The sequence below is a fragment of the Ursus arctos genome, unplaced genomic scaffold (genome assembly GCF_023065955.2).
Source record: "Ursus arctos isolate Adak ecotype North America unplaced genomic scaffold, UrsArc2.0 scaffold_19, whole genome shotgun sequence".
Taxonomy (NCBI): Eukaryota; Metazoa; Chordata; class Mammalia; order Carnivora; family Ursidae; genus Ursus; species Ursus arctos.
This window is the reverse complement of record NW_026622863.1, coordinates 22,894,401-22,905,993: the sequence shown is the minus strand read 5'-3', so window position 1 is coordinate 22,905,993 and position 11,593 is coordinate 22,894,401. Positions and strand designations below refer to the sequence as shown.

The 11,593-nt window shown below is 57.9% G+C and overlaps 3 protein-coding genes across 5 annotated transcripts; all 3 read left to right on the top strand.

Annotated features, from left to right (window-relative positions):
* Nucleotides 1-85: 85 nt before the first annotated feature.
* LCAT (lecithin-cholesterol acyltransferase) lies at nt 86-3,452 on the top strand. Of its 3 annotated transcripts, none has more exons than XM_026495051.4 (6): nt 86-365; nt 1,054-1,210; nt 1,290-1,405; nt 1,496-1,591; nt 1,679-1,903; nt 2,857-3,452. In XM_026495051.4, exons 1-6 carry the CDS (start codon nt 212-214, stop codon nt 3,429-3,431), a joined length of 1,323 nt encoding a protein of 440 aa, XP_026350836.1. In that variant the 5' UTR covers nt 86-211; the 3' UTR covers nt 3,432-3,452. The 3 variants fall into 3 exon arrangements, with proteins under 3 accessions (XP_026350836.1, XP_026350835.1, XP_026350834.1); XM_026495050.4 differs by having other exon boundaries at nt 1,045-1,210; XM_026495049.4 differs by having other exon boundaries at nt 1,290-1,591.
* Nucleotides 3,453-4,536: 1,084 nt separating this feature from the next.
* PSMB10 (proteasome 20S subunit beta 10) lies at nt 4,537-7,600 on the top strand. Its single transcript, XM_026495053.4, has 8 exons — nt 4,537-5,174; nt 5,406-5,493; nt 5,586-5,683; nt 5,792-5,932; nt 6,206-6,321; nt 6,432-6,490; nt 7,154-7,305; nt 7,432-7,600. Exons 1-8 carry the CDS (start codon nt 4,957-4,959, stop codon nt 7,541-7,543), a joined length of 984 nt encoding a protein of 327 aa, XP_026350838.1. The 5' UTR covers nt 4,537-4,956; the 3' UTR covers nt 7,544-7,600.
* A 102-nt stretch (nt 7,601-7,702) lies between these two features.
* CTRL (chymotrypsin like) lies at nt 7,703-11,523 on the top strand. The gene is made up of 7 exons (XM_026495054.4): nt 7,703-9,576; nt 10,182-10,285; nt 10,375-10,454; nt 10,572-10,653; nt 10,813-10,993; nt 11,080-11,213; nt 11,302-11,523. Exons 1-7 carry the CDS (start codon nt 9,513-9,515, stop codon nt 11,461-11,463), a joined length of 807 nt encoding a protein of 268 aa, XP_026350839.1. The 5' UTR covers nt 7,703-9,512; the 3' UTR covers nt 11,464-11,523.
* The last annotated feature ends 70 nt before the right edge of the window (nt 11,524-11,593 follow it).

The window sequence follows — 11,593 nt, the reverse complement described above, 5'->3', positions numbered from 1 at the left end:
CCGGCTCTGTTTCCCCTGGCACCAAGGGAAGAAGGCGGAACTGAAACCAGGCCCAGAGCTGGCTCCCTGAGGCTATGCCCCTTTCCGGCAATCTCAGGCCACCCCCATTGGCCAGGCTGTCCATCCCACTGGCCTTAGGGCCCCTCCCACCCCCACTCTAGATAAGGCCAGCCCAGGACTGCTTCACTGGGCAATAGGCACTAGGGCTGGAATGGGGCCGCCGGGCTCCCCATGGCAGTGGGGGCTGCTGCTGCTGGGGCTGCTGCTCCCCCCTGCCACCCCCTTCTGGCTTTTCAATGTGCTCTTCCCCCCGCACACCACGCCCAAGGCTGAGCTCAATAACCACACACGGCCCGTCATCCTCGGTAAGCCCCCGTCAGGCCCCTGATGCACCAGGCCAGACCTCAGAGGGCCTGGGCCCCAGCCCCCCGGTAGCAGACCCTGCCAAGGCCCTTCTGCCCCTGCATTTGCCCTGATACCTGCCTCTGTGTTTGAGGGTCCAAAGGCTTCTCCTGCAGAGAAATGAACCCCTTCCCCCACCACACTGTTCCTGTGTCTCTGAGCCGTCTACCCTAGACGGGTGGAGTTGAGGGCGGGTGTGCCTGAGGGCTTGGCCAGGGCATTACAAGCTGTGGTCAGCTACAGCCACTCAGCCCCCATCCGAGCAAAGACAGATGCCCAGCCCAGGAAAACAGATGAGGCCCATCAAGGCCTGCCTCCTACTCCAAGGCCTAGCCCCCACTCCCCCATACCTATTTGTTTTCACCTTGGACTTCGGCATTAATGGAGAGCCAGGCTAGGTATTTGCCTTTTGCGGACAGGGGTCAGTGGCCTTGGCCCCTGCACCTTCCCTGCCTGAGGGGAACCTGGGCTCTGGGCTGTTGGGGGGATGGGGTGGGGGGGTGTGATGGGAAAGGATCAAGTCCTTAGTTCCTGGAGGTTGAGGGTGTGGGAGATGGAGGGGTGGAGCTGGTCACACAGTGCGAGGTGGGGGAACAGGCACGGGACGGGGGAGGAATCCAAGGAATTCAGAATGAAGGCTAGTGCCCACAGTGCCTGGCTGCCTGGGGAATCAGCTAGAAGCCAAGCTGGATAAACCAGATGTGGTGAACTGGATGTGCTACCGCAAGACAGAGGACTTCTTCACCATCTGGCTGGATCTCAATATGTTCCTACCCGTTGGAGTGGACTGCTGGATTGATAACACCAGGTACGTGCCATCCCCTCTGCCCCGGCCCCCATGCTCGGCCCCTTGGCTGCTGGCCTGCTGAATGTCCCATTGCCCCCAGGGTTGTCTACAACCGCAGCTCTGGGCGCGTGTCCAATGCCCCTGGTGTACAGATCCGTGTCCCCGGCTTTGGGAAGACCTACTCTGTTGAGTACCTGGACAACAACAAGCTGGCAGGTGTGTTTATTGGGGAAAGGGCGGGCTGCAGCCGTGGTCGGCCCACAGGAGCCGTGGCCAGAGCCTCCGATGCTGATGCCTTCCCCACAGGTTACATGCACACACTGGTGCAGAATCTGGTCAACAATGGGTATGTGCGGGACGAGACGGTGCGGGCCGCCCCCTACGACTGGCGGCTGGAGCCCAGTGAGTGTCTCTGCAGCTAGTGGGCTTGAGGCAGGTGAGCCCTGACCCCCCTCCCCCCACCCTGACCCCATCCACCCTGTGCTGCAGGCCAGCAGGAGGAATACTACCGGAAGCTTGCTGGGCTGGTGGAGGAGATGCATGCTGCCTACGGGAAGCCTGTCTTCCTCATTGGTCACAGCCTCGGTTGCCTGCACTTGCTCTATTTCTTGCTGCGCCAGCCCCAGGCCTGGAAGGACCACTTCATCGATGGATTCATCTCTCTTGGGGCTCCCTGGGGGGGCTCCATCAAGCCCATGTTGGTTTTGGCCTCAGGTGAGAGGGCCTCAGACCACCCGTGTCAATGAGGGGCCTGGGGCAGAGGGGAATGAAGCTGACCATGGGCCTGCCCTCACTCCTGCTTCTGCTCACAAGGCCAGGCTGAGGGTGTTATTTACCACCCCTGAGGCATGGCCCCTGTCACTGGCCCCTTGAGAGCAGTGAGCCTGGCCTGGCCTGGTAGCTCCTGCCAGAAGTCTGTTTTGGTGATTTGGTGTTTCAGTGACAAAAGGAAAGTAAACGGAGAGGAAGTGAACCCCGGCAATCTGACGCATGGACCTAAGTCTGTTCCTTGTGGTCTCAGGGCCTGCCCCCTCAGCTTTCAGTGGCCTTTTGCTTCCAGGAGCCCATTTTCCAGGGATCTGCCTACTGAGGACAGATCTGCCAAAGCCAGGCCAGAGCCTAGAAGCCCCCTGCCCTTTCCTGAGAAGGGGCACAGCTACCACCTGTTGAGCACCAACTGAACGCTGGGCACAGTCAGACTCGACCTTCCCCTAGTAGCTCACGATCTGCTGAGGGACACACTCATCAGACTCCATCAATAAGTGCCAAACACAGACACAGTCTAATTTCATCCTTCCCAAGAACATAGCTGCAATCCCTATGTAGCCCCAGGTCATAGGGGCCAACAGACACTCGGCTGAGGGAGAACCACCAGCACCATCCTCCCATCTACACACATAAACACCCATCTTCAGGAAACCAACTTCCCCTCCTTTTGAGGCTCTACATACAGCTCTGCCCCGCAGACATGCTATCAGGGCTTCTCATTTAATAAGCACATATTGAATACCTATTGAATGCCAGGCCTGCTCAGAGTTTGTGGCTTGGAGCCAGTGTTGGAATTGGGCAGGGATAGGATTGAGCATCCAGCTGAGCTTGGGCTGGGAGGCAAGCTTGTGGGCCGGAGGTAGCCAGGCTCCCTGACCCACCTTGCTTCTTGTTCACAGGTGACAACCAGGGCATCCCGATCATGTCCAGCATCAAGTTGAGAGAGGAACAGCGTATAACAACGACCTCCCCCTGGATGTTTCCCTCCAGCGAGGCATGGCCTGAAGACCATGTGTTCATGTCCACACCCAGCTTCAACTACACAGGCCGTGACTTCCAGCGCTTCTTTGCAGACCTGCACTTTGAGGAAGGCTGGTACATGTGGCTACAGTCACGTGACCTACTGGCAGGACTCCCGGCACCTGGCGTGGAAGTCTACTGTCTGTATGGCGTGGGCCTGCCTACACCCCGCACCTACATCTTTGACCATGGCTTCCCCTACACAGACCCCGTGGGGGTGCTCTATGAGGACGGTGATGACACTGTGGCCACACGCAGCACTGAGCTCTGTGCCCGCTGGCAAAGCCGCCAGCCACAGCCTGTGCACCTGCTGCCTCTGCATGGGACACAGCATCTCAACATGGTCTTCAGCAACCAGACTTTGGAGCACATCAATGCCATCCTGCTGGGTACCTACCGAAGTAGCACCCCTGCACCTCCAGCTGCCAGCCCAGGGCCCCTGCCCCCCAAATAAAGACCTTCTTTTGCTCTCTAAGCTTTGACATGTGTCTTGTGGGTTGAGGAGGAGGCACTAGTGTCCACACACCAGGCTTCGCTGAGCAGTAGCCATAAACCTGGTGCTTTGTGGAAGGTAAAGGACAAGATGGACTTGGGTGAAGCCTGGGATTGCACTGGGAACCCTGAGATGTATAGCTTCCCACTCTCTTGGTTGAGCTGCTTATGTAGCCTGCCTCTGCTCTGGGGGTGGGGGACTAGCGGTAGCTGCACACACAGCTATGGGATGGGGCACCTGGAGCCAAGGGTAGAACAGGGCAAGGAAGAGGTGAGCTGTCCTGCCCACTCCCAAAGGGCTGGTAGATCCCACCTCTAGACAGGGCCTTTTTTCTTTTAAAGTTCTCTATATGGGGGGGGGGGGCAGGGCAAAGGAGAGGGAGAGGATCTCAAGCAGACTCCCTCCTGAGCACAGAGCCCACTGCAGGGCTCAAAACCACAAATCAGAGATCATGACCTGAGCCAAAATCACGAGTCAGACGCTCAACTGACTGAGCCACTCAGGTGTCTGCCCCCCTCGACAGGGCCTTTTGAGTGCTAAGTAGGTGACAGAAGCATAAGAGTTTAGAATCTGGGGGAGAGATAGCCACTAATCAGATAATTTCTCTAATGAAGGCTTAATTAATGGAGCTAAGTGGTCTGAGAGAAAAGTTTAGGCAGCACCAAGGGGCTGAGTCTTGTGGGTCAGGGAAGGCTTTCCAGAGGAAGTGGTGCCTATTCTTGAGATCGGATGAGAAGGGTAATGTGGGCCGCTGTAAAGGCTTGGATTTGAGCCTAAGAGCAATATGCAGCTGCTGAAGGGGTTAACCAGGGAAAGAGTGTAACCAGATTTGCAATCTAGAAAGAGTCCCTTCTCTGAAAGGTAAAGGGTAGCCTTGGCTGGGGGCTAAGAGGCAGGAAGCTTGGGGAAGCCAGGGAGGGCAGTGCAGTGTCCAGGGGAGAGAGGATGCTAGCTGAGACTAAAGCGGTAGTTAGGAGAAAGATGTGAACAGAAGGGTCGTTTGGGAAGTGAAAAAAGGCTTGGCCACTGGCAGAGCCCAGCATGCCTCCAGGCCCCGGAGCACTCCTCTTGTGAGAGGGAAGACAGCACCTAAGACAGGGAAGCTGGAAAGACCAGTGTCACCATGGTGGAGGACTGAGCTTTGGTGTTTCAGGGAGGAGGCAAAGGCAACAAAAGAGCTGAGAGAACGAGGGTGCCAAAGGACAAAAGGCAGCTATGCTTGATGCTGTTGGGAGGCCAGTAACAGAAACCTGGCCAGTGTGACAGCCTTAGGGCTGAGGGACTTGAGGTCAGAGTTGGGATATGGATAGGCAAAGCGAGGGGCTCAGGCTGGAAGAGGGCGGAGATGCTGAACAACGGCCAGACGGAGGCATTTGCCCCTCTGTTCTGACTGAAGACTAGGGAGCAGGATGGAAAGCCAAGCAAGGACATCTCCCCTTTGCCAAGCTGCCCAGGACCAGAGGTGAAGGCGAAAGTGAAAGAGAAGATGAAGGGGGCCAGCCACGCTCTGAGGAAAGGTGAAAGCGAAAGGGAGAAGCGTCAGACCGGCCAGGAAGGGTGCCTGACAGAGAACCTGGCTTTGGCCTTTCTCCCTCGGCGTTGGTCGCACGTAGACTCCCAACCCCTGGACCACCCTGCCCACCTTGAGATGCTGAAGCCGGCGTTTGAGCTCCGAAGGGGCTTCTCCTTCGAGAACTGCCAGAGGTGATGGGGGTGATGGCTGGTCCAGAGCTGAGCTGCCTATGCTCTCCATGAGGGCTTCTGGGAGTGGAAGCCCCAGGGCCTTTATTTCTGGTGGGGGCGGAGGGGCGGCAGAGTGTGTTGGGCGACTTGGGTTCCCAGGGTCCCACCCCTAGAGCTGAAGGAGGCTAGGACAGAGTTGGAGGATGTGATGAAAAGGAAACTCAAACCTGGGCCACTCCACTCCGTTTCCAGAAATGCATCCTTAGAACGAGTCCTCCCGGGGCTCCGGATCCCTCAGGCACACAAGACCGGCACCACCATCGCGGGCCTTGTGTTCCGAGTGAGCAGGGACTTGGGACTGGGAGGGGGGGGTAGTGGGGGCTGCTGGGGGATCGGACAGGAACTGAGCCAGCGGCTCCTCTCCCTCCCCAGGACGGGGTCATTCTGGGCGCGGATACGCGGGCCACCAACGATTCGGTTGTGATAGACAAGAGCTGCGAGAAGATCCACTTCATTGCCCCCAAAATCTAGTGAGAAATCCCCAACCCCGTTCCCCCGCTCCGCAACCGCCCCTCGTTCCCATCCCCGGTCCTTGCATGTCCTAGCCCCTCCCACACCGATCCTCCCTTCGTTCTCAGCTGCTGTGGGGCTGGAGTAGCCGCGGACGCCGAAATGACCACTCGGATGGCGGCGTCCAACATGGAGCTACATTCCCTGTCCACCGGCCGCGAGCCTCGCGTGGCCACGGTCACGCGCGTTCTCCGCCAGACCCTCTTCCGGTGCTGGGGCGGGGCTAAGATGACCCTGAGGAGGGGCCGCTGTAGGGAGGCTGGGACTGAGAGGAGGTGGGACAGGATGAAGGGCGGGGCTGCAAGAGCCCCGGAGACCGGAAAAGGCCGACCTAAGAGGAGCAGGGCAACAGGAAGGGGCGATCTTAGTACCCGGGCGCTAGACCACAGGAACGGGCGGGGCTCGGGTCTGGGGGCGGTGTCACGGCGGGGCGGGACCTGAAGACCTATGCTCGGAGCTGACCACGCCCACTCCGCGAAAAGGTACCGGGGCCACGTGGGCGCGTCGCTGATAGTGGGCGGAGTAGACCTGACGGGACCGCAGCTCTACAGCGTGCACCCCCATGGCTCCTACAGCCGTCTGCCCTTCACAGCCCTGGGTGAGCGCTTCCGCCCCTTCCCCTCGAATCGCTGCCCCGCGACCCTGGCCTCACGTTTGTCCCGTGACGGGGTGGCCACAACTGACCTCAGGTGCCCCTCCTACCTGCAGGTTCCGGCCAGGACGCCGCCCTAGCGGTACTGGAGGATCGGTTCCAGCCGAACATGAAGGTGAGCAACACCTATCCCCCACTACGCGTTCATTGATGGGAAGTGCACGCGGGAGCTGGGCTAACACAGAGGTAACCTGGCCTAGTCTAGACGTTAGGGAAGGCTTCTTGGAGGAGGCGACGACTGAGTGGAAACTGAAGGGCCAGTGGAGTCAGAGTGAAGAAGTGCTATTCTAACAGAGAACCGTCAGTGCCAAAGTTTGGACAGCCTGGAGAAGTCAAAGCTCAGGACCCTTTGAAGCTGAGGGAGGAGGGAATGGCAAGTAGGGGATGGAGTCTGGATTTTGTTTGGGGTGGGATGAAAGTGGATGACGTGTTGCTTCAGAGGTGCCTAAGGCCCAGAAGGGAAAAAGCAGTGAGCCGGTAGATTGGGCACCAAGACCACATTGGCTGGGTGGACAGCACTGGGAGCAGAACCACAAGTGTAAGTGACTCAGAGAAGTTTGTGAAGATGGGGCATTGGGAACACAGCGACCCTGGAGAGAGGGAGGCAGAGACCAGGGCAAGGGAGCTTGGGGTGGATGGGGGTATAGGGAAACAGAGGAGTCTGGGTATGAGCAAATGGTAAGCAATCTGGGCTTCAAGATGAACAAAACCTCTAGGCTGTAGCCTGAAGGTGATACCAGAAAAGTCCATCAGGCCTCTCACACACATATCATCACAGCTGGAGGCCGCGCAGGAGCTGCTAGTGGAAGCCATTACTGCAGGGATCCTGGGTGACCTGGGCTCTGGGGGCAGTGTGGATGCATGTGTGATAATGGGGACCGGCGCCAAGCTTCTGAGAACATTAAGCTCACCGACAAAGCCCATAGAGAGGTAGGAGCATGGGAGATGGGGGACCACTGGGAGGATGGGGCAGTAGCAGGGGAGATAGGGGGCTGCAAGAAGAGGATGGGCCATATGATGGGCCCAAGTTGAGAAGCCGTCCCCCACCCCTCCCAGGCCCAACCAGTACCGCTTTGCCCCGGGAACCACAGCTGTCCTGTCCCAGACAGTGAAGCCACTGACCCTGGAGCTGCTGGAGGAAACGGTGCAGGCCATGGAGGTGGAGTGAAGTAGGATGATGCTTAGGGCCTGGAACAAGGGGGAATAAACCCAGGAAATACAAAAACACCTAAACAGATTGCTGTGTTGTTCCTGGGTGGAGGGGGGGACAAGCAGCCGTCAGGACTCTGTAGCTAATGTACACCTGCAGGGGCCACTCCATGCGTGGCTCCAGGGCCTGGCCTAAGAGGTGCCCTTTACCCATAAGCTGCTTTAGGCATCTACTCCTCCAGAACCCCAGCCTTGGCAAGCATTGCAGCTTAAGGTGGAAAGCCCCCTCCTGACTCTCCACACCATAGAGGTCCCCCTATCACTCCAATGCCTTGCTCTTGCCCTCTAGTCTATTGGGGACTGTTGTAAAACCCAGAAGGCCCCATGCACTGCCCCCTTTACCTGGCTCATCAGTGTCCCATGGCAAAGCCCACAACCTCTCAGTCAAGGAGGCCCCCGTGACCCCACTGAGTTAGTCCTCAATGCTGATAGAGGAGCTGCACCCTGACTCCAAGGGCAAGTTCTCCCAGAACACCCCTCACCCCTGCAACACCTTTACCTGTGCAACTGCTCCCATGACCAGGCACACCCTGAGGTGCTAACACCAAACAGGGCTTCTATTTGCATGTGCTGAGCTATGAGGGTGGGGGGAGAGGGAGGATGACACTCCCAAGTTTGCTGGGCTGATAGGGGTCATAGGGCTCATGCAGAGAGAGATGACATGACACATTTATCCAGCAAACCTTTGCTGAGCACCCACTGAGGGCCAGCCTATGTACCACGTGCTGGCAGGAGCATCCTGCCGTCCGAGAGAACGGCTGACTCCACTGGAGCTTCGGAATGGTTAGTCTGCCCAACCCCTGGGGAGGGTATACCCTGAGCTGGACATCCCTGGGCCCCTGATTGTGCTCCCCCACCCCCAGTATTTTATTATAAAGATTTTTAAACACAGAAGTTGAAAGGATTGCACTGAACACCTATATACCCACAATCGACTTTACAATTATTACAGTTATATTTGCTTGATCACATTTCTATCCCTCCATCCCTCTGTTCAACCATTAGCGCATCTTATTTTTTTGACTGAAGTTTGGAGTCTGTTGGCGCCCCCCACACCTCTAGGAGCCCAGCCAACTTACCCACTGCAGCTTTGCACACAGGGCGGTCTTCTTTTCCTCAGTGCAGTCTCACCCTGGAACTGTACAACAGATGGGCTGTGGACACCAAGAGCTTGCCCATGGGAGCCCCAAGGCCCAGAGGCTGTCAGAAATTTAATGGCTGTCACCCTTGTACCCATAGCCTCCATCCAGGGTCAGCCAGTCACCAAGGGCTCACACCTTATCCTCCTGTGTCGCAGGCCACCCCAGGTGTCATCTCATCAATAAGAGTGTGGGCTTTGCAGCCAGATGAAGGTTTGGGTCCAAACGCACTATATGCTGGTGGGAAAGTCACCCATCTCTTTGGGCAAACTGACTCTTGTTCCAAGTTGGTGAGAAATCACTGAGATGCTGTTAGATTTGTGACCTGCCAGAACCCGTGTCCTGGCCACATGGCCCTGGCCCTCCACAACACAGCTGACACAGCAGGACATTTCCTCTACCCATCAGGAATACCCCTGGCTCCTGAGCAGGCTTCTCTGAGTCTGGTGCCCCTGACAGCCCTGAAGAACTTCCCTGATCCCGGCCACCACGTAGTCCACACAGACCTAACTTAACCATAAGTCCTTGCTACTCAGCACTCAACACTTGGGACGTGAGGTGGTTCAGGGAGCCAATCACAGACCAGGCTTTGGGGGGTGGAGGTGAGAGCCTCACACCTGGGCTCTGTCTGATAAAGTCCAGGCCTGGGTCCAAGACCTTGGCCTAGAGACCCTCCTCCTGACCAGAGCATGGGAGGGGGCTGAGCCCACACAGCTGGCTTGGCCTCAGGCCTGGGACTTTTGCCCAAGGACGAGGAGAACCATAAAAGCAGGCCCAGCTCTCAACCTCATGCCTGCCACAATGCTGCTGCTCAGTCTGACCCTTAGCCTGGTCTTCCTCAGCTCCTCCTGGGGTGAGTGGGCCTGGACTAGCCCTGATGACCAGCCCTAAAGCAACCTGGCTCCCAAAACCAGCCCAGGCTTCCTGCCCAGGGGCTCGGGGAAGGAGCTGGGCTGGCTGGAAGGAAACCAGGTGGACAGAGTGGGTAAAGGAAAAAGGATGTGCCGGGGGTGGGGGCAAGAGGTGGGGCAAAAGGAGATCAGGCCAGAGCTAGGAGCCAGGGAAGGTTTAAGAAGCTGAGAAGTGAAGGTTGGACATGTAGTTTAGGGAGAAGGCTGTTGAGGCCTGGAGCAGGTGGCAAAGCCAGGGAGGAGACTATGCCAGGGGTCAGGGAGAAAAATGGCCTGAGCTAGAGGGTGTGGGTGAAGTTGGGGAACAGTGGGAAGTAAGGGTGGAGAGAGATATTAGAGAATGGACAGAATTTGGGGGTTGGTTGGACGTAGGTAAGGACATAGGTAACCCAGATACCTAGAGGTGCTCAGGGTGAGAAGGGGTAGTGACGAGCCCTCTCGATTTGGACCTGAGAGGCAGAGCCTTGGGGCACCCAGGAGGAGGTGGGGAGAGGTGGGTGGTGGTGTGGTGGTGTGGGAAACAGGTTCTCACCAGCCCAATGGCCAGGCTGCGGCATTCCTGCCATCAAGCCGGTACTGAGCTTCAGCCAGAGGATTGTCAACGGGGAGAACGCAGTGCCAGGCTCCTGGCCCTGGCAGGTGTCCCTGCAGGTACATCACCTGGGGGTGGGGCAGGGTACCAGGTGCTTCATGCCTAGATGCAGCCTGAGCCCACCCCTACTTCTGACCCCTGACCCCAGGACAGAAGCGGCTTCCACTTCTGTGGGGGTTCCCTCATCAGCCAGTCCTGGGTGGTCACTGCTGCCCATTGCAATGTCAGGTGAGTACTCCCACTCTACCTGCCCCCAAGCCCCCCTCTCGCCACCTCCTTCCCCTGGATGCCCCTCTCTTGTCACTCTGCCCTCCTTGCGGCTGCCCATCCCTACTCTCACTGCAGCCCTGGCCGCCACGTTGTTGTCCTGGGCGAGTACGATCGATCATCCAATGCTGAGCCTTTGCAGGTTCTGTTCATATCAAAGGTGGGTATCTAGGCTACAGACATGGAAAGGAAGAGTGGAGGGGCAGGTAGGTGGGCTCTCGGAATGAGGAATTCAGGGCATGCCCTAGGCTCGCCCCCTCAGCAACCATCAACCCTGGGGGGCCTATGCCCACCACCATCCCCCTTCCTGGTTCCACAGGCCATCACGCACCCTTCCTGGAACCCCGCCACCCTAAATAATGACCTGACGCTACTGAAGCTCGCCTCCCCAGCCCAGTACACAAATCGCATCTCACCAGTCTGCCTGGCTTCCCCAGATGAGGTGCTGCCTGCAGGCCTCAAGTGCGCCACCACTGGCTGGGGACGCCTCAGCGGCGTGGGTAGGAACTTGAGCCAAAGATCTGGGTGACAGGGCCAGGGTGGGAACAAGTCATCCAGGGCCTCACCATCCCCTTCTGACGCACAGGCAATACGACCCCAGCACGCTTACAGCAGGTGGCTCTGCCTCTGGTCACAGTGAATCAGTGCAGGCAGTACTGGGGCTCGCGCATCACTGATTCCATGATCTGTGCAGGCGGCGCAGGGGCTTCCTCCTGCCAGGTGAGCATCGGCACCCTGTCCTGTCCTCTGCACTGCCCTGTGGCACCCTCTGATCCCCACGGTGACTTTTCTCCTCTCCCTTCTTCAGGGAGACTCCGGAGGCCCCCTCGTCTGCCAGAAGGGGAACACGTGGGTGCTTATTGGCATTGTCTCGTGGGGCACCAGCAATTGCAATGTACGCCAGCCTGCCATATACACTCGGGTTAGTAAGTTCAGCGCCTGGATCAACCAGGTCGTAGCCTACAACTAAGCCGACCACAGGCCCTCTCCCCGTATCAATCCAATAAAGACCCCATGCTCTGTCCTCTTACTCTTGTCTGTCCTTTCATGGGAAAGGAGAGGCTCTTGAGAGTACCCCCCGACTTGGGACTCTTGACTTC